Here is a 23,795-nt window from a genome sequence, read left to right as displayed (position 1 = left end):
AGATGGAGGCAAATGCTCCCTGCATTGGACCTAGACGACGATCCATGCCTATACCTTACTGGTACAGCACACCAGATATGGAAAGAAGCCTGTTTGCACAAATTTACATTTTGATTCTTTGATATGTGTGGTTTGACATTCCAAAGCTACGCCTTGGCTATCAGACAGAATCTTAAAAGAGCTCCGAGTTAATTTTGGTGATCAGGAGTTCTTTGATGTAAATTTCTCAATATATTCAGGCATCCACATGTTTCACTTGAACATGGTTACCATGACCACAAGTGGAACTGGTCACCCCATGCACAAGAGCAGAATGCCATAACTACTGAGTCACTGTAGCAAATGGGATCTCTCATACCATTTACTAGTATCAACATCAGGAAATTTAAATGTTATATATAAATGCTAATCAGTTAAATAGTTGAGAGATATCTATGAAAAATTATTCGCAATGCTAACACATGTAAACCACCCACAAATGAACATATTTTCACTAAACTTATAGCTCACAGTATGATGCCACTCCTATAGTGATGTATAACAATACGCCATAGGCTGGTATGATCCCTTCAAAAAGGTCAGTGCTCAACATTTGTCCAAGTTTAACACAGCCTCCCACAGCAAACAGACCGGACACACTCAGTAATGACTAATTTACCAAAAAGAATGTGCAAAATTTGATGTCAGAGCTCCCTCACATCCTTCAGCGCTCTCCGCAATCTGTATTGTACAGGCATGGCCAACATTTTCGCAAGAATGCAACGAGCAAGAAACGCAATGACAGCGTGGTGTCACTTAACAGGAGTGCAAAGAAGACAGCAAGTACGTGCCGCTGAGTCGGGACATCACTACAGAAGGAACTGCGGACTAGGAAGAACCGAGAAGCACGCCGTAGCAATCACAAGTGGCTCGACACTACTATCACCGTCCCCCAAAACCCTCTTTGTGGCGCAAACCACTCACATGGCCGGCGGCGATTCATGGGCACATGAATCGAATCACAGACTAGATTACCACAGCACAAAAGGCGCCCCAACAAGGGTGCGATCTGGCATCGAACAAGGCGTGGCCACAACTACATGCATCCATCTACTATCACTTTGCGCTGGGCCGACAATCATCCAGTCAAAAAGGCTCCCATTCCGCAGAAAAAAAAAAGCGTATGTATACATATAATATTTATATATATAAGTAAAATGCTGTATAGAGTTGCAAAGGCACAACTGATCCCCTTCGGCTAAAATGGGATGGTCAATATTCAAGGCACGGACATCCGCTGCATTCTAGCAAGCGAACACATGTCCAATGTAGCAGGAAGGCAATGTTTTCACGTTCATCAAGAGAACAGGTACGTTTTCAACAAGTTCAGGCATGATTTAGGGTGCACATTTGTAGTTCAGCAGCCATATACCGGTGCCACGCAGACACTTTTGACCGCGATCGAGCCCGATTGGGATCAAGTTTGTAGATCACAATTGGCTCCTTTGCACAAGCAATCGGGAGCCAATGGGGCTTGCGGATTTCAATTGTTTTCAGGGTAAACATCGTCTGAAAGCTTGAGTGTGACAGAGGTATTAGAAGACTGGTCTTTTCAACACAGCAAACAATGCAGTGACAAAACTCTCTAGCACGCTGCAAATATATTTCCAAAATCAGCATGCTGTCAACTCTCTCTTGTTATCGAAGAGCAGTGTTCTCTCCCACTCCATTGAAAAACAGAGCAGCAGTGACAGATATCTGTCATCAACAGTAAGAGAAACGTTAAACGTTGCTTTCTGTTGCTTTCACGCAACTTTGAACTACAGTTTTCTTTAAAACTCAGCATTTTTCTAAACATATGACACACCGTGCTCTATACGTGCAAACAACACAACGTGGCTGAAGTTTCAAAAGACATCAAACACCGGTTCGTGAAGAGAATAAAATAAATATGCCAGTTAGATACGGCCAGTCAATCGAGGAAATAAAACTTGGCCGTCACTCTCCCTTTAGCAAGAATATGCACAACTACTATAACTTAAAAAAAAGACTTCGTTACCGTCATGTACAGAAACAATCACACTTCGTACAATGACCAGCCTTCAATGCATCACAAAACGTCCACCAAATTCAGGTCTCACCGACAAAAAGGGGCACTGGGCCCACGTTGAAAGTCATGTCAGCACAAAATGAGCATTTTTTCATTGTCATTTTGTCACCACTACTGCATTATCAGCAACACAATTGTGCATCATCGTACACACTTTGATGGCTCATCACAGGTAAGCTGGGCAGCCATCTATGCACACATCACACCTACAGTTTCATTTCTAAAGAGCCTGTATGGATGGGTATTTCCAACGTTTCCTACATTTTTCGTACATGGTGTAGCCTTCACGGCAATGAAACGTTGCCATGGTGCCAATGTTTCAAGACCCACTGACACGCCAAGTGCCAATCAATACCGACGTTATCGGCATACAAAACCAAAGATGATTAAGAAATAGCATGCAAAGAAGCACAATATAAGACAAAGACAGAGGGTTACAGGCCAACGACATATCCTGTCTGTGTCTATATACATGCGCTGCCGAGTACTAACAATGAGAAAAGTTGCAACGTGACAGACTGAGATATAGACAGTTTATCAGGCCATCTAATTATATTCAGAATGAACTGCGAAACACAAAGCCACACTAGACAGTTTTAAGGACATCTAACGAGTAATCACTGACCAACTTCCAACGTCACTTTTCTGATGGGCTTAGTGATGGACTTACAGGTGGCCTCTTTAAAAGGCTGTTCAGGTGTCTGCACGGATGAGTGCGGACAGAAATTATGCCAATTAACTTTCTGATCTTGTTACTTGAGAATGAAATATATTAAAGGTAAAACATAAGCAACACATTTCTGCGTCAAACAATACTATAATGATACTTTCAACCTGTCCCATAAACTTACAGCGGACATCACAAGCACATTTGCACCACAAAAACAGTTATGCAGCTAATAAAAATGGTAGCGTAATTAAAATGAAAGATCTCGGTTGAGAGACAGAGACCAGACACTTTGGAATGTTGCTCGAGCAGCGACAACACACCTGTCAGGCAGTCAAATGTGGATAAATCAGCAGTTGAGGGCACTACGTCGGCGCCCCTTTTTACTATGTCTTATACCATAAGCTTTGCAATTCAGCACCTGCATTGTGAGCCAAGACCAAGCAAGCGCAGGATTTGCAAATTAAGCACCCAGACTTAAAAGCAGGCTTATCTTCCAAGATGCCTATCAAGGAACACCGAAGAGAAACACCAAATCAGTTTAGATTGATAATGGTTCACAACTCTTTTTCGCACTTCTGTGACAGAAAAATGTCATAAAGAAAAAAACAAGAAAAAAAGATGTCATCGGTGACACTTTTAGCTGGCATTCCGCATGGTGAACGAATGGCACTGATGATGATGATTTATTGGCATCCCCTTTGAAACGGGGCGGCGACAAATAGTCACCTAGCCTGCTTGATTTAATCAGGTATACTATACATGTTCTTTATCTTGCATTTTTGTATACCTATCATTATTTTTCTTTTTCAAAAATTTACCTTGTACCGCTGCCTATGATTTTAAGAGATCAGGTCGCATCCATCTTTTCCCTACTTTTTTTCCACCAGTACTCTAATCGTCTCTTGCTGATCTCTACGGCTGATCTGTTTATGTTTCCTTCCACTTTAAACCCAAGCGCTTCTGGGAGTTGCACGTTACCTACGGTTCTCGCTGGGTGGATCCCGTCGCATTCCATTAGGATGTGCTGAGTGGTCTCTGGATCTTTACTGCAGCATACACATGTCTCATCTAATTCCGAATATTTGTTCCGATATGTTTTCGTCCTTAGGCAACCGGCTCGAGCCTCAAATAGCAAGGCACTGCCCTTTGTGTTATCGTATAGATTTTCCCTTCTAATTTCTTTCTTCTCATTCTTGTAAATCTCCATTGTCCTTTTCGTTTCCATTCTTTGCATCCAATTCACGGTCTCTATTTCTCTCACTTTCTTTCTGATGACCCCTGGTTGCCTATTTACAGTTTCGATTATCCTGTACTTGGTTGCCAACTTCCTTGACCTCTTCCTCCATTCTGTGTCCACGCTTTTCATGTAGAGATACTTGTGCACTTTAGCCGCCCATTTATTTTCATCCATGTTCCTGAGCCTTTCTTCAAAACTAATTTTGCTTTGTGCTTCTCTGACTTCAAAAGAGGCCCAACCCATGTCTCCATGCACTGCCTCATTTGTCGTATTACCGTGTGCTCCCAAAGCCAACCGGCCTACTGATCTTTGGTTAACTTCCAAACCCGCCAATATATCCGATTTTAAGCATATAATGGCATTTGAGAATGTTAGCGCTGGCACCATTACTCCTTTCCAGATTCCACGCACCACCTCATACTTATTGTGGCCCCACAGTGCTCTGTGTTTCATTAATGCTGCATTCCGCTTCCCCTTTATTTTCAGAGCCACTCACAGATTGTGGTGGCGCCATCTGGTATACAAAAGCCAAACTACTTTCCCATCAAGTGCCTGTTAGGCCTGGCAGCACTAGAACACATGGCTGATCTCAATAATCACGACAAAACATCACCAATGCTTGGTCCTCGAGAAGAGATAAGACTAAGCAAAAGATTATTTCAACATTTATGTTTTGCTGGAATGACAAAGAGCAAGTAACAAGACCCATTTCGGATAATAGTGTGTGACCTCGGTGCTGAGATGTTGTAACATTAGCCACGCTAACTAGGCAAGGCCTGCAATGCTAAATCCAAAAGTTACCGTGTATATGTAACCCGCAAAGCTTTTCATAGCATTCTGCGCATGCCTAGCATACACGAGGGTATTGTGTACGTCATACTAAAACTGTTCATTGATAAACAATTTGCCAGCACTGAAGAAACGCTGTGAAAATCTACGACATCACAGCGAGTTGGCATGACAATTTCAATATGGTGTTGATACCCTTCTCGCTTTTGTGGCTTCTCTGGCTTCCTGGCTCATTGAATCTTTGGTCACAATAAAACTGCCCTGTTCGCAATTTCATAAGTGAAATCTACCAAACTAGCTTGAGTTGGTATTTCTTCTTAGTGTTCCTTTAAAATCACAGCTAAAGAACACAACATGAAAGCATGCTCGTTTGTATACACATGATGCCTATTCAGTGTTCTAGCGTTTGATACACACTAGAACACTGCTTATAAGAGCCCAAATCTACCAATTACCCATTATTACTGAATCTTGCAAATTACCACCATGAACAAATTTCAAGTTCTCATGCATATTTTCAATAGGGTGCCGGTTGATTTTATAAAATCGGGTATGTAAGTTTTAAACACATTACATCAGCACGGACAGATTTTCCCTTCGACAAATCACTGTCATTTCATTCAACAGTGAATAGTGAGCAGTGTAGTGAGGTTACAAGTCATAGCCAATATTTCAGGCTAGAAGTCCTTGAAAACTGACTGTCCCCTTTTGGTGTCAGAGCTCTTGGTTAATGGATATGGTCAGGTGACAATATACAAAAGTGTGCCAAACCTTCCTCTTCCATGTCAGCGTTAAGTGAAAAACAGTCATATAAAGCCAAACTTAAGTCTATATGTGCTGATGATAGGATGTGAATTCACTACACCAGCGTAAAAAGAGAAAAAAAAATGAACTAGGCTCATAAGAGGCCAAGAAGTTGGCACTATGCATGGCAGTGGATGTGTCAAGTCGGCCATGGGAAAATGTCCATGCCCATTTTTTTTTTTTTTTTTTTGCTGGTCCTTACAAGTGCTTAAGACATGGTAATAAAAAGCCTCACCCTCAAACCCAACATTCATCTGATGAATCAAGCAACTAGACCATGAGTCAGCAATGGTCGAGTAATGTAATGAGCAGATAGACGAGATCACAACAGTAACTGTGACACTAGATGAGCCTCCTCATAACCCTTGCCACAATTACACAGCACCTACAGGACATCCAGCCCTGCATACTGCAGAACTTTTATGAATTGGCACATAAAGCATGGATGTAGAGAATGGATGTAGAGAATTATACTGCATGGATGTAGAGAATTATACTAAAAGCTATGCTAGTGCTAATGAGAGTCACTAGAGGCATTACAGCAACTTTATTTAACAGATAATCCAGTAGCTCTCTGTAAAAATGCAAGAACTGCTAGAGGAGTGTGGCTCCAAAGCCCATACTTCATCCCACCAATTTTGCACAATGCAGCGAAACTTATCGGTCACATCAGCCAACCAGAGCAGAGAAACAAAAGACCAAAGATAAGACAAACATCGAACAAAGATTTTTTAGTAATCATAATGTTTTGGCTCTCACCTAGAAGACTTGTTCGCAGTGAGACTAAAAAGTGACAACATAGTCGCTTAAAGTACATCACATAATATGGCTGAAACACTTAGCATATACAGGCGACAAATTACCATCATTTCAGTTAAGAATGTCTACCATGGTAACGATGGTAAATCGCCACCTATAAGTGTCTCGGTCACTTTGTATGACATACTTAAGCAACTGTTTCATCACTTCTTATTCTCACTGTGAACTAGTCTCCTATGTGGGAGCCAAAACATTAACACTGCTAAATCTTTTTTGGACAGTCGTTTATCTTCATCCTTCATGTTCTGTCCCAACCTGACGGGATTCCATCATACTCTCGATTTCAAAATCAGAAGAAGCGCTCTTTCATTTTCTATCACTCATTGCACTTTGCGAAACGGCGACTGAAGTTGCCTGTAAAGACCAACGATGCAAAATCGGTGAGCTCCATTCTCATAACACGCAGACAGCTCTCACTACTGGTTGGCTGACCCGAATCATAGTCTTCGGTTAACCGTGCGGAATTGATGAGACGGAGGGTAGCTTTCTTTTGTCTGCTATTGCTTGAAGAGTTCATCACATCTCAACTGGCACATGAAGTACAAAAAAGTACTATTTGTATTGCTGTGCGCTTAGCTCAAACAGAATACAAGATTTGATGCTTTGGTTGACACTTTGCTACCCAAGGCACTTGTTAAAGTTGGGAAGGCGGCACAGCCAGCCTTCAGACGGTCCTAGTCACAGATCGCAGGGCTTGGCTGAATGCAATTAACAATTTGAACACAGCCTCCAAAGGTTTTAATTAAAGCCCATCACTATGAGCATGGCCATGTGACGCACATGTGATGTCCATCATTACAACCACACCAGCTAAGCTGAGCTGAATTTCTTCCAGCCATCACTGGTTGTCAACAAATATGTACTTGAAAAAGAAGTTGAATATATAGCTTGTGTTGAGTATCAACAGGTAATGGCACAGATCATGCCTTCCATTTGTTCTCCAGCAGAGTCAAGTTTTCTGAATGCAGACACTCCAGTGTGTACCTAAACAGCCTTCTGCATTGACAGGGGGGGAGAGAGAGGGGACGTACCGAAGCTTGTTGCAAGCCCATAACCATCCACCACAGCAACAGCAGCTTAGCAGTGGGTAGTAGCAGCAAAGACACTTGAAAGGGCAAGATGACCGCATCCAACAACCTGCACGCCCAGACGGCACCGCATTGCGCAAATGGCAGTAGAGATCGGACAATCCTCCAGCCTTCACCGAGAAGCAGGTTGTCAGGTGCCACTGGCCACCCGGAGGCAGTTGAGGTCGCTGCTGTGCACTCCCGACACTCCGAAAACTCCGGGCCATTAGGCACTTGAATGGGCCATACGGACGGATCATGCTACGGCATTAGGGTGACTATTGGCTGCGTAGTCCAGCTAAAGTCACTCTCTCTCTGTCTGGAATAAAGCACAGTGGCAGCCACCACAGACTGCCATGACGTGCGCTCATCAGGGGCTCAAGGCCACGGTTGGGCCGTCGGCACTCATGCGCGCCGCCATTGCAAGGATACGCTGCTTCTCGAGCGGGAAGCGCAACTCGCGGCCGGCGAGGCGTGCTGCTTCGAGCTCGGCACGAGCGGCTGCAGCCTCGGCAGCGACGCGGCCCGTGGGCCCCAGCTGGCGCTCACGTGCTGCCCAGTCGAGCGCCATCTGGGTGCGCAGCTCGTCGTCGAGCGGCCGGCGAGAGTAGTGCGCCAGCACCTCCTGACGCGAGCACTGGCGCTCGCGCATCGCCTTCAGCGAGCCATTCCAGTGCAGCAGCTGGAAGACGCTCATCAGCTCCTGGAACTCGAGCATGGTGCGCCCTCTGTTCGCCTCGAGCATGAAGCGGAACGCCTCCACTCCCTGGCTTCCCTGCGTTACCGTGGTGCGAAAGGCGAAACTCATGAGACCCGCGTGTTGTTGATAACCATCACGTATAGTGCTCAGCTATTCAAACAAGTTAATTGGCTGCCATAGCAGCCAGTGCTTTTTGTGCCATCGGTGACTGCTGGGTGACCCCAGTGCCCACCGGTGGTGCAGAAAGCACCAGCCGCCATTCCAGTTGGTTATCTCGTTTCAATAGCTGAGCACTATACAGTATGCATATCTGCCAACCTGCCAACTTTAAAATTTGTAAAAATTGCAGAAACACAATGACATGCATTTTTACAGCAAAGCTGCATACCTCTACCAGCCAAGGAAACTTTCGTGTCATTGGTGTAAGCAAAAAACGGCAAGCTAAAAATTAAATACAGACGGCATATCTCCTTTGAAATCAGGCATACAGCATATAGCTCAGCACTTGTTTTCAAAAGAAAAACCACAAAACAAGCATCAAAACCACATGATGGATGATAAGACGTGTGTGAACAATGGGAACACCCTCCGACGCGTCCCAGTAAAGGTTAGGTTTGCAGCTGCTTCGAAAAGGGTTGACGTCATTCAAAACCCTCGTGTTAAGTGCAAACCATATAATGAAGTCGAGAGTGTGACGGAAGCCCGTCTGGTTGGGTTGATGCATATTTAAATGAAGAGATCGAGACACCGACCAAAAAGGTTTAAATATATTTAAAAACACATTAACATTTCGGCTCCCCCACGGGAGCCTTGTTCACAATGAAACATACAGCAGGGCTTGTGCCCTTTTTATGTACGGCTCAAGACATGACCAAGGCATTTGGCATACATGGACGGCAGATTTCCTTCGTTGCGATTAAGAGTGTGCTGTACCATGTAATGTATGCCAGCGACGTCTGCGAATAATGCGAAGCACGTTCCTTCTCACACGTGTGTTTCCCATTAGAGATTACTGGTTGCGTAAGCTACTCCGAGTGGAAAAGTACCCAACAGCATAGAAATCACGTAGTGACCTCACCACGGTCTAGCAACTCATTCAGTTCATTCGAGGTTACCATGGGTAGACCACGGAAAGTAAAGACGCTAGAAGAAAAGCGTGAATATAATGTCGTTGTGTGGTTAAGGGTGTGGTTAAGTACATTTCACTTGTCTCTGGTTTCACTCTTTGTAGAGCCATGCGTGTGAATGTCAACACAACCATTTTGCATTCTCCAGCCATCAGAATGTGACTACCGTGGAAGGTAATATGGCGGGCAAACATGCTGCCCAAGCATTCAGATAAATCACATATACCTAAGGATGTGTGATATGTCAGTTCGAGTTGTTTATAATGGTATCTGTCTTGTTTGCTAAATGAATAACTTCAGGGTTCTAAGAAAGTTAATGCCACATATGACGCAAAACGTTACCGCTAACAATTGTAGTCCTTGATCTGGGTTGCTTGAAGCCTTGTGACCTCACTGGCTATAATTCGGAAATTGCAACAGGTGCTATGATTTAATTAATTAAAAGTATAATTAGCAAAGCTTTCTTCATTAGTCAATTATACATTTAGATTTCGTGTGCAAGTAATGTCCGCCGCTTTCAGTAATCCAGCACAATAACTACAATTACACTAGCTGTCACAGGCAATATTTTAAAATGTTGTTTAGGTTGAAAAAAGGCACTTCGCATTTTTTGCACTTAAGAGATTGTTTTGTACATAACAGAATGCTCAGTGACATGCTAGCCTACATTTCATCGTTCGAAGCTTTTGTTGTTCGATACTCAATTCCAACAGCCCTATTTAATGTACTTTGGTATTGCTTTTTAATTGTCTTTCGATTTGTTTCTTCCCTTCTCCTAGGGGCCTGATGACTGTTCGCAACATTAATCCCATTGGCAGCCCGATGAAAAGTTGCAATAAAGCTGTGCAAGTTTTACAAGGTTGTTCCACGCATTTGCATGCTAAGGCTACCATGTGCTTAGAACAAGCATGCATCTAATAACATCAATTTTACATGCCGCGCTCATCCAGATAACATCCAAAAAGACCCTGACAGAACCTCCGTGAGACACCTTTCAGTGTTTCCCAGGGGAAGTTTTCTGGATTGACACAGGACATTTTAGGAACATCCCTAGGATCTCCTCAATATCCTTACAGGGACATCCATCAAACATCCTTAGGATGTGCGTGTGTTGTCAGGGCAGCCATTACCACAATTAGTGAAGCAGTTTCCTATGCTGTAAAGAATAACTTAAACATAACTTTCAACTCTAATGCTCCTGTCGGGATTTGTACTTTGCTAACTTCCTGATATCAGCGTCGCAACGACCTTGACGCACCAAGTGCCATTTTGCTTCTGGACTTTGGATTAAACATGAAATGACCGAAGTTGCTATGGTCGGTTGCAACATTGTAAAAGAAAGCCACAAACTGAGGCTAACTGCACCATAGTATGCTTATCATTAATCATGATGTCAGATTAAAACTCATAAATGCATGCATATTTATTTTTTAATTACTACCATAAAATTACTCACATCAGAAGCCTCTGTCAAATCATTGTCATCATGCCAAATGTCATTAAATTTGAATGTGTGCCAAAAAGAAACGTCACTAGGTAACTTAAGGCAATGAAGGTTGAATGGGATTATCTGTCCCCGTGTTGTACAGGTATTAATGGAAAAACGGGGCCCTCGATGTCACGTCTATCACAGCTTCACAGCTGATGCAGCTGTGTACTCTGCACACATTTAAGCTACGAGCTGGCCCTCAACCGCATGGCACAACGTGTGCACATGTTCTGTAGGCGTGGGACTCCACATGGGGCACATCTGTTGCAAATGGAAGGTCGCAGCTCTCACCTATCATCATCATTCATATTAGGGTTAGAATAAAGGAAGAAGATTTTGTCAGCCATGGAGTCTGTCTTGCTTACTTACAGCATCAAAGGCTGTTGTATCCGTTGGACTGATTCTTTGAGTAATGGTCAGCTACACATGCTAAGCTATGGCTTCAGCAAAGCAGCCAACATTATTTTACCTGGACAACATTTTAAAGCAAAGCCTTCTTTGCCTACCCTACCGTGTTTGATGTGACTGCTGCTGATGGCTGCAGTCTGCTGCTAGGTCGGTCAGTAGTTGAGCAGATATATTTGTGAATACAGTACATAACAATAAACCTCGATATGACGAACTTCAATATAACGAAATTCTCGATATAACAAAGTATTTAGCTTTTAATACCTTCTTGACCACAGAACCCCATGTATTTAAAACCTCAATATAACAAAGTGTGGTTATAAATTATTTAAATATAACGAAACTTCATGGCCACCGCGAAGGAATACCGAGACAATAAATGGAAGCTTCTGCAGACGGAGCTGGTCACACGGTTGAATTACACGTGGCTGCTTGCGAATGCAACTCTTAAATTTCACGCTGCGTGACCAAGAGCAACCGCACAAGGCAAGCGGGGTCGTGTTCTGTCTTAGTAGGCCCAAGTGCGATATGATCCTATTGCATCCTGCATGCTGTGTGCTTTAGGTGCGAGTGAAAGCATGCAAGAGTGAGCCAAAAAGGATGGTGGGTTGATAAATGCCGTCGTCCTGTGCAAGCAAGGGGAAAGGGTGGAGGGAGCAAGTTCGTGGTCACACGATCAAGCGCGCGCGAGATGGTAGGCAGGTTGGAGTGCGTCTCCTTTTCTAGCGCGGCTGTGGCTTTGCATGGCTGTCAACGTGGTCATCTGCGGTAATCTTGGTAATCTGCGGTAATGCCGGTAATCTGCCGCATGTGCGAGGAGTGAGCGTGCCAAGATGGCGTAGCATCATGTGCGCTGTCTTCACGTGCGTTTAGTACTGGAGGTTGCGTTACCTCGAGTTTCGGAGAGGCGTTGAAGCGAGAGGCTGACGAAGCGTTCGCTACCCACTGCCGACGCTTTTCATGACAGCGTCGTCCCACTGCGGGCAGCACTATTAACCGCGGGGGCAGAGTGGACGCGAAAGCATGGGTTTCCACCTTTCCGGCGGATTTTACTGACTTCGTTATATTGAGGTTCAACTGTATATAAAGATTATATGTGCACTGAATGCAGGTACCAGCAAATCGGTGTACTATATAACTCCTGTATGCTGACCGACAATGTAGTGCCAGCAAGTGCACCTCTGTTCTGTAAAAAATTCCTACGTAAAACCTGAACGTATAGTGTTGGCTCATGGGCACCTCCAAAGCATACCGTCCTCTGGAATAGTGTGTTATATTCAACAACTTCTTTGGTGTACTCAATTTTAAGTGATTTAGCCACCCAGCATGTACCACTGGTTGTGCGCCCGTTTTTGGCCAATCCTCCAGAATGGGCATGTGCGACCGTGACACAAGACGTACAGAACCTTTGAATGCTGCTAGATATATGCAGCACTGCTCTCTACATATACCTCTCCCCCATCATCTTTTTTTCTTTTTTCCGGGGGGGAGCCTGAACCTGCACTGTAAATCAGAGAGACTTGATCACATTCATAAAGTTTGTGTTCCCCATTGCAGGACAACTTAATTTTCTTTTCAAATTCATTTCAACCACGTACATCCAACGAGTGCAATCGCCTTCCCGCATCACCGGTTACTTCTGAAAATCATGAAGCATTCATGAAAGTATTAGCTAACATTGTATACTTAAACTTGCCTATGTCTAATTCTCATTGTCTCTGTAATTCTTTCTAGAATAACTCTCATTAATGTACAGCAACATTTTGTTTCACATTTATAACATGTTTTGTTATAGCTATTTTGTGTAATCACTACCCTTGGAGATGTCTTTTGATCTTGAGGGCATTTTGAATAAATAGATTAACCCGAGGACGGCAGAAAACAAGGTGGGACGATGAAGTTAGGAAATTTGCAGGCGCAAGTTGGAATACGCTAGCACAAGACAGGGGTAATTGGAGATCGCAGGGAGAGGCCTTCGTCCTGCAGTGGACTTAATATAGGCTGATGATGATGATGATGAGATTAACCCTTACAGTGTACGCCTCTGTACACACGCCCCACCCCGCAATTGCATGTTTCCATTTACCAGAGGAAAATGAGAGGTTAATTTTCCCACGTGGCTCAGATGCCTAGTGGTAGAGCCCACTATACTTTGAGACCTGAATCAGTGTAAAAACTACCGAGTTATGCTTAAAGCATAGTACTGACTATAACGTGACGTGGTGCCTTGAGCTGTTAATTTAGAAAAAAAAAAACAGCTTAGACCATATGCTCTGGCGTTGCCCCTCGTTACGAGGCACGGAACAAACAAATGAGGACAAGTGGCTCTCCGCTATCAAGAGCCCCGATGCCGGGGTGCAACTATGGGCTGTCCAGAGGGCCCACGATGCGGCGGTCGGGCATGGCCTGACTGTCCCAACGTGGGAGCGGCCCGCTGCGCACTGAGTCGTGTACCTCAGGACGTTCATTAAAGTTTTACATCCATCCATCCATCCATCCATCCATCCATCCATTTGCACTATAGTGGTAAAAACGCTGAATTTCTGCAGAGTAAAGTACCAAATCGACTTTTACTCAGAATATGACTTTTGTGAATGGAAATAAACGTATAAACAACCAAATTATAAAAGGAAATTCAGCTGCAGAGGCTGCTGCTACTGTGCATTGCCAATTTGATGAGTTTTATACTGAGAACTGTCATCAGCATGCTCAAACAAGGGGAGGATGAGATGCTGTATGGATGTGCTGGGCAACAAGAAAGGCCAATTTAAAGTGAAGACTAATTTAACGTCACTGTTGCGGCACCTGCATTACGTTGGTTGAAGTACACTATTCTAGTTGATGTTTTTAATGTCCTTTCCTTTATATTGTGGGGATGCGCGACTCTCACGCGTCTCCTGTGGTTCGGCTTCACCGCGTGGCTAAGTGCTGGCGGTGGTCGTAGTGGTTGCTGCGCGTTGCGAGAGATGGCGCGAGTGTCGCGATGCCAACCCCACCGAACGGCGGGGTGACTTGGGAGAAAAAGGTTGAAGGCGCGCTCTCTCTTTGGCTTGGGATCGGCGACCAACACGCACGAACGCTTCGCGCGTGCACCGGCCCGCTTCGCGAACCGTCTCGCGAGGCATAGGAGCAGGACACCGGTGTGGACGAACACGGATCATTCGAACGCGCCACCGTTCGCGTGACCATAGACGTGAACGACTAGGTGATGGTGTCATAGCATGGGGTGAACATATTCGCTCGCTATCCGGTCGCGGTGAGTCGGACTTCCTTGATTTGTCGCGCGCCCATGTGAATGTTCTATTGGTTGTAATTCGGCTATTGTGTATTAGTGTATGAAAGGTGCAATAAATGCTCTTTTGATTGTTTGCACTACTGTGTTGTCGTTCCTTTGTCCCAAGAGCATGTGTGAGACCCCACAATATATGCTAAGTAGGAATTCTCGCAAGTTAGAAAAGAAAAACGAAAGATGAAACAGAATGTTCACGCCACATTGACTCACGCCAAATGAAGCCCTGGCATCGTGCACTGCCTGGGCGACAAACTCGTCCGAGATGCGACGGCTGGGGTGTTCGTTGAAGACAGAGTTGACCAGGGCGATTTTGGCAGCACTACGACGAGCTTCTGCTTTGGTCGGACAGTTCTGCAATAACAGAAATGTGACGGTTGTCAAGCCAGGCACAACAACGTGAGTCCTTAACTAGAGCCGATAATCACAAAGCTATTACTACAGGACTATATAATGATCCTGATTAACCGCTTCAGGCACAGTTTGCATAAATATGAACACCACTTAAGATAGTGCAACAAAAGAAAAAAAAGCCACTGATAGAAACAATAATAATTAACCCATTAAGTACACGAAGCATCTTAATTTATAGAGGTTGAAAAAAACCGCACCCCACTTGCCCCAACGTGCCTTTCAAGAGCTTAGGCTACAGACACCAGGTGGAAGAAATCGTCTATGTTTATTTGGGAGCTGCTCAAGAAGGCGGGAAATGGTGGTTGCAGTTCGCCACGTTGAGATGTAATGCTCGCGTGGGTAAATGTCTTTTTTTTTTTCGATATTCATTTCAGCAATAGCATGATCTATGTGTCTCTGTATACCTCATGCAATATGTGACTTCCGGTGATAATTTGGGAGATATTGTTCATTTATTTTGTGTACGAGCATTTTATTTTACGTGTTCATATGGTCACTCTGGGCCTTTGGGCTCTTTATATTGTCCAATGCCAGCCTCATTGGTACGAAGAGCACGATCTTTCCGACGACAGGATTATCTTTGTGCGCTGGATGGAGAACACTGTTGTAACAATTGCAAGCACGGTACACAGTGTAGAGCCCATGTCATCTACAGACAGGTATTACCATGTTCAGAGGAAGAGGATCAACGTGCCTTGTCCAGATGTTGTGGCCCGTTATAACTGCTTTATGGGAGGCACAAACCAGGTGAATGCATACATAGGGGCCTACCAGATTGCAAATCATGATAAAAAATGGTGGTGTCCAATATTCGCTTGGCTTTGGAATGTGGCGATAAGCAACTTATTCGCAGCACAGGGTCCAACATCACTCAATTTGAATTCCGGAGGCAAATAGCCCAAAGCTACCTCACAAGGTGGGACACACACGCTAAAAGGACCAGTTCTCAAAGAACGTCAAAGCCTGGTGACATTGTTTTTGTAATGCGCGATATGACAAAGTGGCCCTTTTTGTTGGAGCCGTACCTAACGGGGAAAGGCGCAGGTGTGCTGGAGACAATTGCAACAGCACGGTGCGCACACAGTGCACTAAATGTGACATCGGCAAGTGCATCCCATGCTTCGAACCATACCATACTAAATAAGTGTCCCACAGGTCCCTAATTATATTTGTTGCGATGTATCAAGGCCTGAAATAAAATTTGTCACTTTGTGCTTTTTGCTGTAGCCCAGGAGTCCAGCGTGACCAAATGGTCACGGGCCATATTTTGTAAACTAAGAGCTTATTTTTTTGTAAACTAAGAGCATATTTTGTCACAATGAAAGCTTTTATGTGACTTACTTAGACGCAGATATGATACAAAATAACATTTGTTGCGACAAAGCACGAAAAAAAAGAAGCCGGCCCTTAATGGGTTAAAGTGTGTTGAATACTACTTAAAACACATCTGATTGGACCTGTGCTGCAAGTTTCATTAACACTTGTAAATTGTTTTAGTAAAAAAACCTGGTAGGCAGACACCTGAGGGTTTATACCCGGTGTCAGTTATCATCATGTAGTGGGTTCACTTCTTTTATTGCTTTTCACAATTTTCGCATCAGGCATATTTTTCAAGTGCCTGAATAGGTACTTTCCAGGTATATGCAAGACATGAAATGGCTGGGTGTTCTCGCATATGATGTTCCCGTACAGAGCAGTTGCATGGAATTCACATTCTGTAAACTTGACAAAACTCACTGCAGAGTTTAAAATTCTTAACCCGTTCTTCAGCTGTGTGCTTTTAATGATTCTGAAGACAAAAAAATGTGGTGAAAAAGAAATTTCAATGTACAGAAATTATTTGGTGCCTGAGTGGGTTAACAAGAGTGTTTTGATGTACAGTCGGTGAAAAATGTTTCTGGAACAAGGGCTTCACGACAAATGTGAATTTCTGCTCCATTAGGCATAGAAGATTGCTGTGTAGGTCAGAAAAACTATTATGTATTGAAGCTCTGAATACAAGGCTATGCTGGCCTGGAGTCCAACACCTGAAGACCCAGTAAATTGTCCCAAGTGTTCTGCTCCAGCTTCTACAGCGGACATTCACCTCTTGTAGTGGTTCTGCCCAGGAACGAGGGCTACTCGAGACAGAGTACTACTAGCCAGCAAGCTACAAACAGTTCAGGCAAACAGCTACAGATATTGGCTTGTGGACAATGAGCTTGCAAAGCCACAACTGCAAATTCCGTGTGAGATTGGCCTCCATATTTTCTATTTAAACAAACATCTATGCCAAAGAGCAAGCTTCATGAAAACAAAAGTGCAAGCAGCACTGCACCAAGCTCTAGCAGAAGCGGAAATTTTTTTGGTAATTGATTTTTATCGTCCAACCACTGCTACAAAGTTATCACTCAGTACAAAACACCCCTATATGTATCGGAAGTTTCCAGAATGTTGTGATCGATTCTGCTTCCAGCATGCGACATACTGGTCACAAACACAAGTGGTGCACTGCGGCTGCTGGTCGCAACGTGTCAATACACTCGTTCGGTGGTAAACAGGTTCAGATATGTGACGTACTCCATGTAATAAGTACATCATTATTTGCGACATTAAAATATGAGACATAATGTTACATTGAATTACGTGACATGTTTATGCCTTTCTTTCACGTGTGATGCACAATCTCCTGGTTGCAAATGTGAGCGGTGAGATAAGTATCTCTTGCATTCGTAGCATTGCTTGCTATGCATTAGATGGAGCATAGTAGATACACATGTTCAGCTATAATGATATACTTGAAAAAAGAAAAATCAAGAATAAAGTTTTTTTTCGTAATATATGCTTCGATTCTAAACAGAAGGATTCAATTCATACTTGGAATGTTGAATACTCTCACACTTCTGCTCTCGATTAATACTGAGAGCCTGGCGATCTCGCGATGCTTTGGGCAAACTCGGGTCGTCCATCTAACTTAACTGATAAGCAGCTTCAGATAATATATACAGCTCGTTCAGTGCAACTGCGTCTGCACTTTGACGCTTGACAATGTGCAACAGCTTATGGCAGGCACGCCAAGTGGTTCAGAAGGACATTCTTTTTATGGGACTAGGATATCCAATACAATCAACAAAGATCCTCCGTAAACAGCGAAGTCCTGACGAAACAGTCTCACCTGAAAGCTGCCAAAGCAGCTGCCACCTGGTAGCGTGACGTAGCACACGTAGGGCGGGCTGCAGGAAGGAACCAGCTCGTACGTCACAGGCTCGCCGGGACGCTTCATCTGCCAGAACTCCTGCAGGGCCTCCACCACGTTCACTGCAGGCATGGCCAATAGAAGGGCATGAGGCACGCACCTTCACTGTTCAACAGGTGCCTTCTCGGAACATCGTTACAGAACTGAAGGAATTGGGAGCAATGCCCGTTCGATTTACGTTGCAAGATAGTCCACGTGATGCAGGCAGTGGCAGGACAAGGACACAGGAGGGGCTCTCACTAGTACATGAACAGCTAAGGTGATCGTGTGTGAAGATGAAGAGGGCAGCTCACAACACAACCACCTAACTATACAGTGCCGTACAAGCTACCCTTTAACTCCACTATGCCCGAACACCATTTTACATCGAGAAAAAATTGGAACAACTTGATCGCCTTTATTTCTGGCCATGGAGAGTACAGTCGTACCAATAAAATGCTCCTTGACTTAAAATTAATTAGTGCAGTAATAAATTAGTAATTTATTTTATGAACTATTAAAGATTGAAAAATCACTCTAGCATGTCAAAAATGCTACAATGGGTTTTGTGTTAAGTTTCCCATGCTTAAATCAGCATTAAGAGGTATTAAGAAGTATCAAACTCGTCTATGAAAATTGATACAGTGGGCTTTGAGGGGTTAAGGAAGAGACATCAAGGAGATGGATTATTCCAATCCCGAGTACATATATTTTGGAATATTTCAATAAAAAAACACACACACATTTTACTTGTACCTAAAATTCATCCAAATAATTATATACACAAACTATAGGCCAGAAAGCATGGTACATGCATGAATCAATCCTGTGTGTGATCACACCAAAAGTGGGAAGAGGGGAGTACACATCCTTTTTTTTTTATTTTGCCCTGAGCACACGACTTTCATGGGGCATATATGCATGTCATTAGCGATGATTTACTTTTAGATGCAGTACATGGGCAGAAGCAAATTTGGAACAGCGCAAATTGACAGGCAATGCACTTTTTTTAAAAATAACAGCGACACTTTTTCAGTGTCCTTGCATTTGCTGATTTCACCTGCTTCAGGAGTTTGTTTGAATAAACTTGCTCGAAGCGGGTTTCTGGTGTCCTTTAATTCACAATCGGGAGACTTCCAAAGGTATGGCCACAAACTGACAAGCGAGACCTTTTCACAAAAATTATTAACCATTAGTAAAACTTGACATAACATTCGTCAAATCGTGAAATGAGCCCGAATGTGTAAACTTCGTGGAAAATTCGGAAATAGCATGACCACAATTTAAGTAACCAGCCAGAAGTTGCATAATTGAGCAACAAGTTATCTTCGCGAAAAAAAGATCTGTATCTCTTTAAATATTACACATGCAGCTATGGATAACTACAAGCACCAAATAATGCGCATTTGTACCGTACACATTTGTCCCACTGACCAAATTAAAATTTGTACAAGGAAGCCACTTAATTTCCTTCAGTCTGCTAGACCGTCGTGCACTGTAGTTTAGGCAAAAGATTCTACTGCTATGACCAAACTTGATGACCAAACTGGAGACAGAAACACCATAAAATCAGGTCGACTTGAGTGAATGGAAAAGAGTCAACTGAAAACTTTTCAAGTCATTTGAACTCGTAGCTGGTGAGTCTAAGAGGTCTCACCTCAATACCAAGTAGTTTTCAGTTATTTTAGAACAGTTCCAATTGGATTCTTACTGGCCCTATGCTAAGCTCCACCCTTCGCATGTGTACAAAGTTTGCACCTGCGCAGATACTGTATAAGTGTAGTAAACTCATTTGATGTAAACCAGCACTCATTCTGTCAATTTCATTTCCTTACCTCTGTGTGTGTGTGTGTGTCTGCTTTAATTTTCTGCTGCGAGTACAAATGCAAGCTCTAATGACCAACTAGCCCTCCTTACTGCTTTGGCAGCTCTAAGCAACCTGAGATTTTCATTCACATTAAATAAACCAACTGGACATGAGAAAGACTTAGTCGCATATTATTAATGAACGAAAAAAAAAATACTGATAGTACGATAAATCTTCCCATTCTGCAAGAATGCAAATGCAAGGAAGGAGGCCATAGTATTACCATATGGCTGATACAGGAATGTTGATTGGTGAAAACTTTGTACTGAGCTATTCAGTAGTAGTTATTAAGGTGGCTGTTGCATGGTTAAAGGTAACTCCGCTTATGAACCATCAGACACACGTGCTTTGGTTTCTATTCAGCTGGTAATTGGCTGAGTTCCTATTGTACTATATGTTAAACATACCCTCTATCTGTAGATCCAACTTTCTTCTGCATCAAGTAACCTGAACAGCCCACTAATCCACGTATTCTTAAACATTCCTCTATTCTGTGTGGCACTGCCCTTCTCTTGAGAGGGTTCGACTCCAATAACATCCCTCTAGTGGTTCTTCTGGTAAATGTATGCAATCGGGTGCACTGAGTTTCTATTCGATGTTACAGGAATGAAGACATACTTCTCAAGTTGCTCTAAATCTGCACAGACGCTACATGCTCTGTTGCAACTACGTACTCTGTTGCAGTAGCAAGCAACGCTACTAGGCTAGAGATACTTCTCTCACTTGTGTTTGTGCTGAATGACTTCTCTCACTCCAACTTGTGTTGCTCGCGTTCACGACCAAAAATATAGTGCACATGCAAAAAAAAAAAGAAGATATAGGCATGTGTCATGTAATTCAATGTAATATTAAGTCGATCCCATACTTTTAAACCTCAGAATATGACATAATTATTACGTGGGAGGCATTGCAGATCTGAACCTACTTACTGCCAAATGAACCGAATGACAATGTTTCCACCACCAGCAGCCACAGTGCATTGCTTGCACTTACAATCAAAGCACTGTGTGTCACATTCCGGATGCTTAAAGGTGTACAAATAATTTCTGACTTGACCTGGTCTTGCATCCGCAAGTTGTAATATATGAAGTAGTTATTCCGTCGTAGATTAAAAGCAAGTGCACTGCAAAACTAGAGGACTGAGACTTCTATGATCGCACTATTTCCATAGCATCCGTAGCATTGCCTGCTAGGTATTAAACGTTGTAAAGGAAGAGCTTGAAAGCGAGGCTCATTCATGGATATAGGGGGGGAAATTAAGCAGAATTAGCCGCTCCAAAATGTGAGCCAATTAGTACAGCTGATGAGAAGATAGCTGGGCCATGGAAGAATGGAACAGACCAATGCACACCTCATCTTGTGTCTACCATTAATGGATGGTGCTAGGCTGAGTAGATGGTGCATAGATGCATTGCATTTCCAGCGAGACAGCCTTCTGCACTCCACAGAGATGATTTCAAATCACATTATGGAAAAATTGCTTGTAAGCACAGGAGCGTGAAACTATTGCAGGATGGGACTGAACTTCTGGTTTTAGTTTGTAGCCATACAGCACAGGTACGATCCCTAAAAGCTAAACTGAAACTATAGACTGAAAAGCTTGCGTAGTTATAAATACAGTCAAACGCCTTTATAACGAAGTGCCCAGGACCTCCAAAATCCTTTGTTATACAGGTCACATAGTTGTAAAGGTTGCGCACCCTACTGCTCACAATAGAGCCGGCTAAGCACGTTCAACGAAATGTTTATTTACCTGAATTTAAGTGAGACTTACTATCGAAATATGTCGCTAATTTTATTGCGCAGACTTTGTCCGACAGAATGTGCAATTGTGGTGAACCTTATTGCACCGAGGTTCACATCATTCTCCATGGTGAAACACAAAAGCTACGCAAAGTAAAGCTGTAGATCATCAAATGCCGCTATACCGCCTCCCTTGCTGCCAAAATTCTTGGTTCGTTAACAGGATCTTTATCACTGTTGCCTTCACTGACATTCCCATCCTTTCCGCCGTCTTTGAATACACTGCTGGTTGCCAGTTACGATTACATCACGTCGTCACCAACTGCAACGTTTTCTTCAGCCGTTGCATCCGCTGATGCGTTACAACAATCAGCGTACAACTTGAGCGATTCCACTTCTGATATCGACCGACCCTTCTGATATCGGCACGCTCGTCAAGTATGTCACTAGCACTTGGTGACGTCTGCGGAGGACAGTGGCGGCCCTGCTACGTGACATTCGTTGTAAAGCGACAAATAAGCAGTCGAGGACGCCTAAATTCCTTACTTGTTCAGCAAATCGTAGTCACAGTCTTCTTTGTACAGGTGTTCAGAATACATATGAAAGATAGGATTTCGGCCGGGGCTTAACAGGTCATTTCGCTGTAGAGGCCTTCGTTGTAGAGGCGTTCAACTGTACTTCTTCAGACCACTTCATGAATTTACTGAGGAGTATTAATTTCAGCGCAACCCCATTTAGACAGTCGCAGTATGGTTCTTTAGCGGGTGCACGTATGACTTGAAACAGGGCAATAAAATTAAGCAGCTGTTCCTGCGTTTCCTAACACTATCAAATAGCAAAAGTATGTGCACAGAGAGAAACAAAATTCTGGCGCTGGTTATATACGCGAAATTCGTTAATTAATGGCAGCCACAGATTTTTGGGACAGGCATTCACTGCTCCGTGCCCCTAGCCATCCATGCAGTGGTTTGTGTTAGCTAGGAGAGCGCCGCTCTCGGGATGAACCCATCCGCGCGAAAGTTTGACCAGCGCATGATATCGCGAGCGGCGGCGCTCTCGAGAGACGCGTCGCTCGTCCTCGGCGTCGTTCGCGAGACATAGCCAGCTGAAAAAAGCGGGCGCGGCGGCGCAGCGTCGCGCGCGCACGTGCGCGTGCCGCCACCCGAATAACCGGTCTCGACCGCGGCAGCGACGGCCGACGACCCTGCGCAGCCGCCGGCGGCGTCGGCCGCGCCGAGACGAACGACCCCTTTATGGCGAGTGGGTCAGGGGCGGCGACGGCGTGATCGCGTTGGCCCACCTCGGCTGCAGCCCTGGGGGCCCCGGGCGAAGCTCTCCACTACGGCGTCCACCGCCTCGCGCAGCATCGCCTTGGCACGCTGGTCGGCGTCGCGCTGCTGGGACGTCGGCGTCGACGACGTCGACGATCCGCCGGCACCTCGGCGTCCGCCGCTGGCACCGCACGACGACGGGCCCGTTGTCGCAGCCGCCTCGGCGTCAGCCGCGCTCCATCCGAATCCCGCGGCAGCCGCGCGCATCATGCCCGCAGCCGGAGCGTGCCGTGAGAAGCGACGCCGCCAACAGAGAGCTCACACACCACACGCGCACGTGAGGGAACGCACTCTTCGTCGTCGTCCCTTGCCCTTGTCCGAGCAGAACCAAAACACACAACACGCAGATGCGCCGCCGACAGATGTTTCCCGTCGCAGCCACGGGCGCAGACGCTGCAGACGCTCTCCGCGCTGGCGAAGCTGGCGGCGCGCAGGAGAGAGGGAGGGGTGTCAGCGCTAAGTGGGAGAGAGAGAAAGAAAAAGTTCGAAAGGAGGAGGAAATGGAGTTGGTGGCGCGCCGGAGAGAGGGCGAAGCCCTTCCTCCATGGGCGAAGCTCAATGAAAGAGAGAAAGAAACGTGAGAAAGAAGGATGGAATGGAGTAATAATTCTGTTTCTGGTCGGAAGGCTGAAGCAGACAAACACCATGGTATTGTTTATGGGGGAACCACGGCCGCCCGGCCGAAAACCTTTCGTAATAAACCGTAAACCTTCACATGCTGCCATACACTACTCTTCA

At 44.5% G+C, this 23,795-nt stretch overlaps 1 protein-coding gene across 1 annotated transcript; it reads right to left on the bottom strand.

Annotated features, from left to right (window-relative positions):
* Positions 1 to 4,491: 4,491 nt before the first annotated feature.
* LOC119434111 (protein limb expression 1 homolog) lies at positions 4,492 to 23,478 on the bottom strand. The gene is made up of 4 exons (XM_037701429.2): positions 23,027 to 23,478; positions 18,057 to 18,199; positions 14,702 to 14,842; positions 4,492 to 8,250 (listed from the first exon to the last, which is right to left on the bottom strand). The coding sequence occupies exons 1-4, from the start codon at positions 23,265 to 23,267 to the stop codon at positions 7,846 to 7,848; spliced, it is 930 nt and encodes a 309-aa protein (XP_037557357.1). The 5' UTR covers positions 23,268 to 23,478; the 3' UTR covers positions 4,492 to 7,845.
* Between the last annotated feature and the right edge of the window lie 317 nt (positions 23,479 to 23,795).

The sequence above is a fragment of the Dermacentor silvarum genome, chromosome 11 (assembly GCF_013339745.2).
Source record: "Dermacentor silvarum isolate Dsil-2018 chromosome 11, BIME_Dsil_1.4, whole genome shotgun sequence".
In the NCBI taxonomy this organism is placed as follows: domain Eukaryota; kingdom Metazoa; phylum Arthropoda; class Arachnida; order Ixodida; family Ixodidae; genus Dermacentor; species Dermacentor silvarum.
Note: the sequence above shows the minus strand (reverse complement) of the source record. Positions and strands in the feature narration are given on the sequence as shown.

What these genes read in the sequence shown, in the direction of transcription:
- LOC119434111 (XM_037701429.2), bottom strand. Translation starts at nt 23,267, where the DNA reads ATGATGCGCGCGGCTGCCGCGGGATTCGGATGGAGCGCGGCTGACGCC. An exon ending in CCCCCAGGGCTGCAGCCGAG is followed by an intron (nt 18,200 to 23,026) that starts GTGGGCCAACGC and finishes CCATGCCTGCAG; the next exon opens with TGAACGTGGTGGAGGCCCTG. An exon ending in ATGCCAGGGCTTCATTTGGC is followed by an intron (nt 8,251 to 14,701) that starts GTGAGTCAATGT and finishes ACGGTAACGCAG; the next exon opens with GGAAGCCAGGGAGTGGAGGC.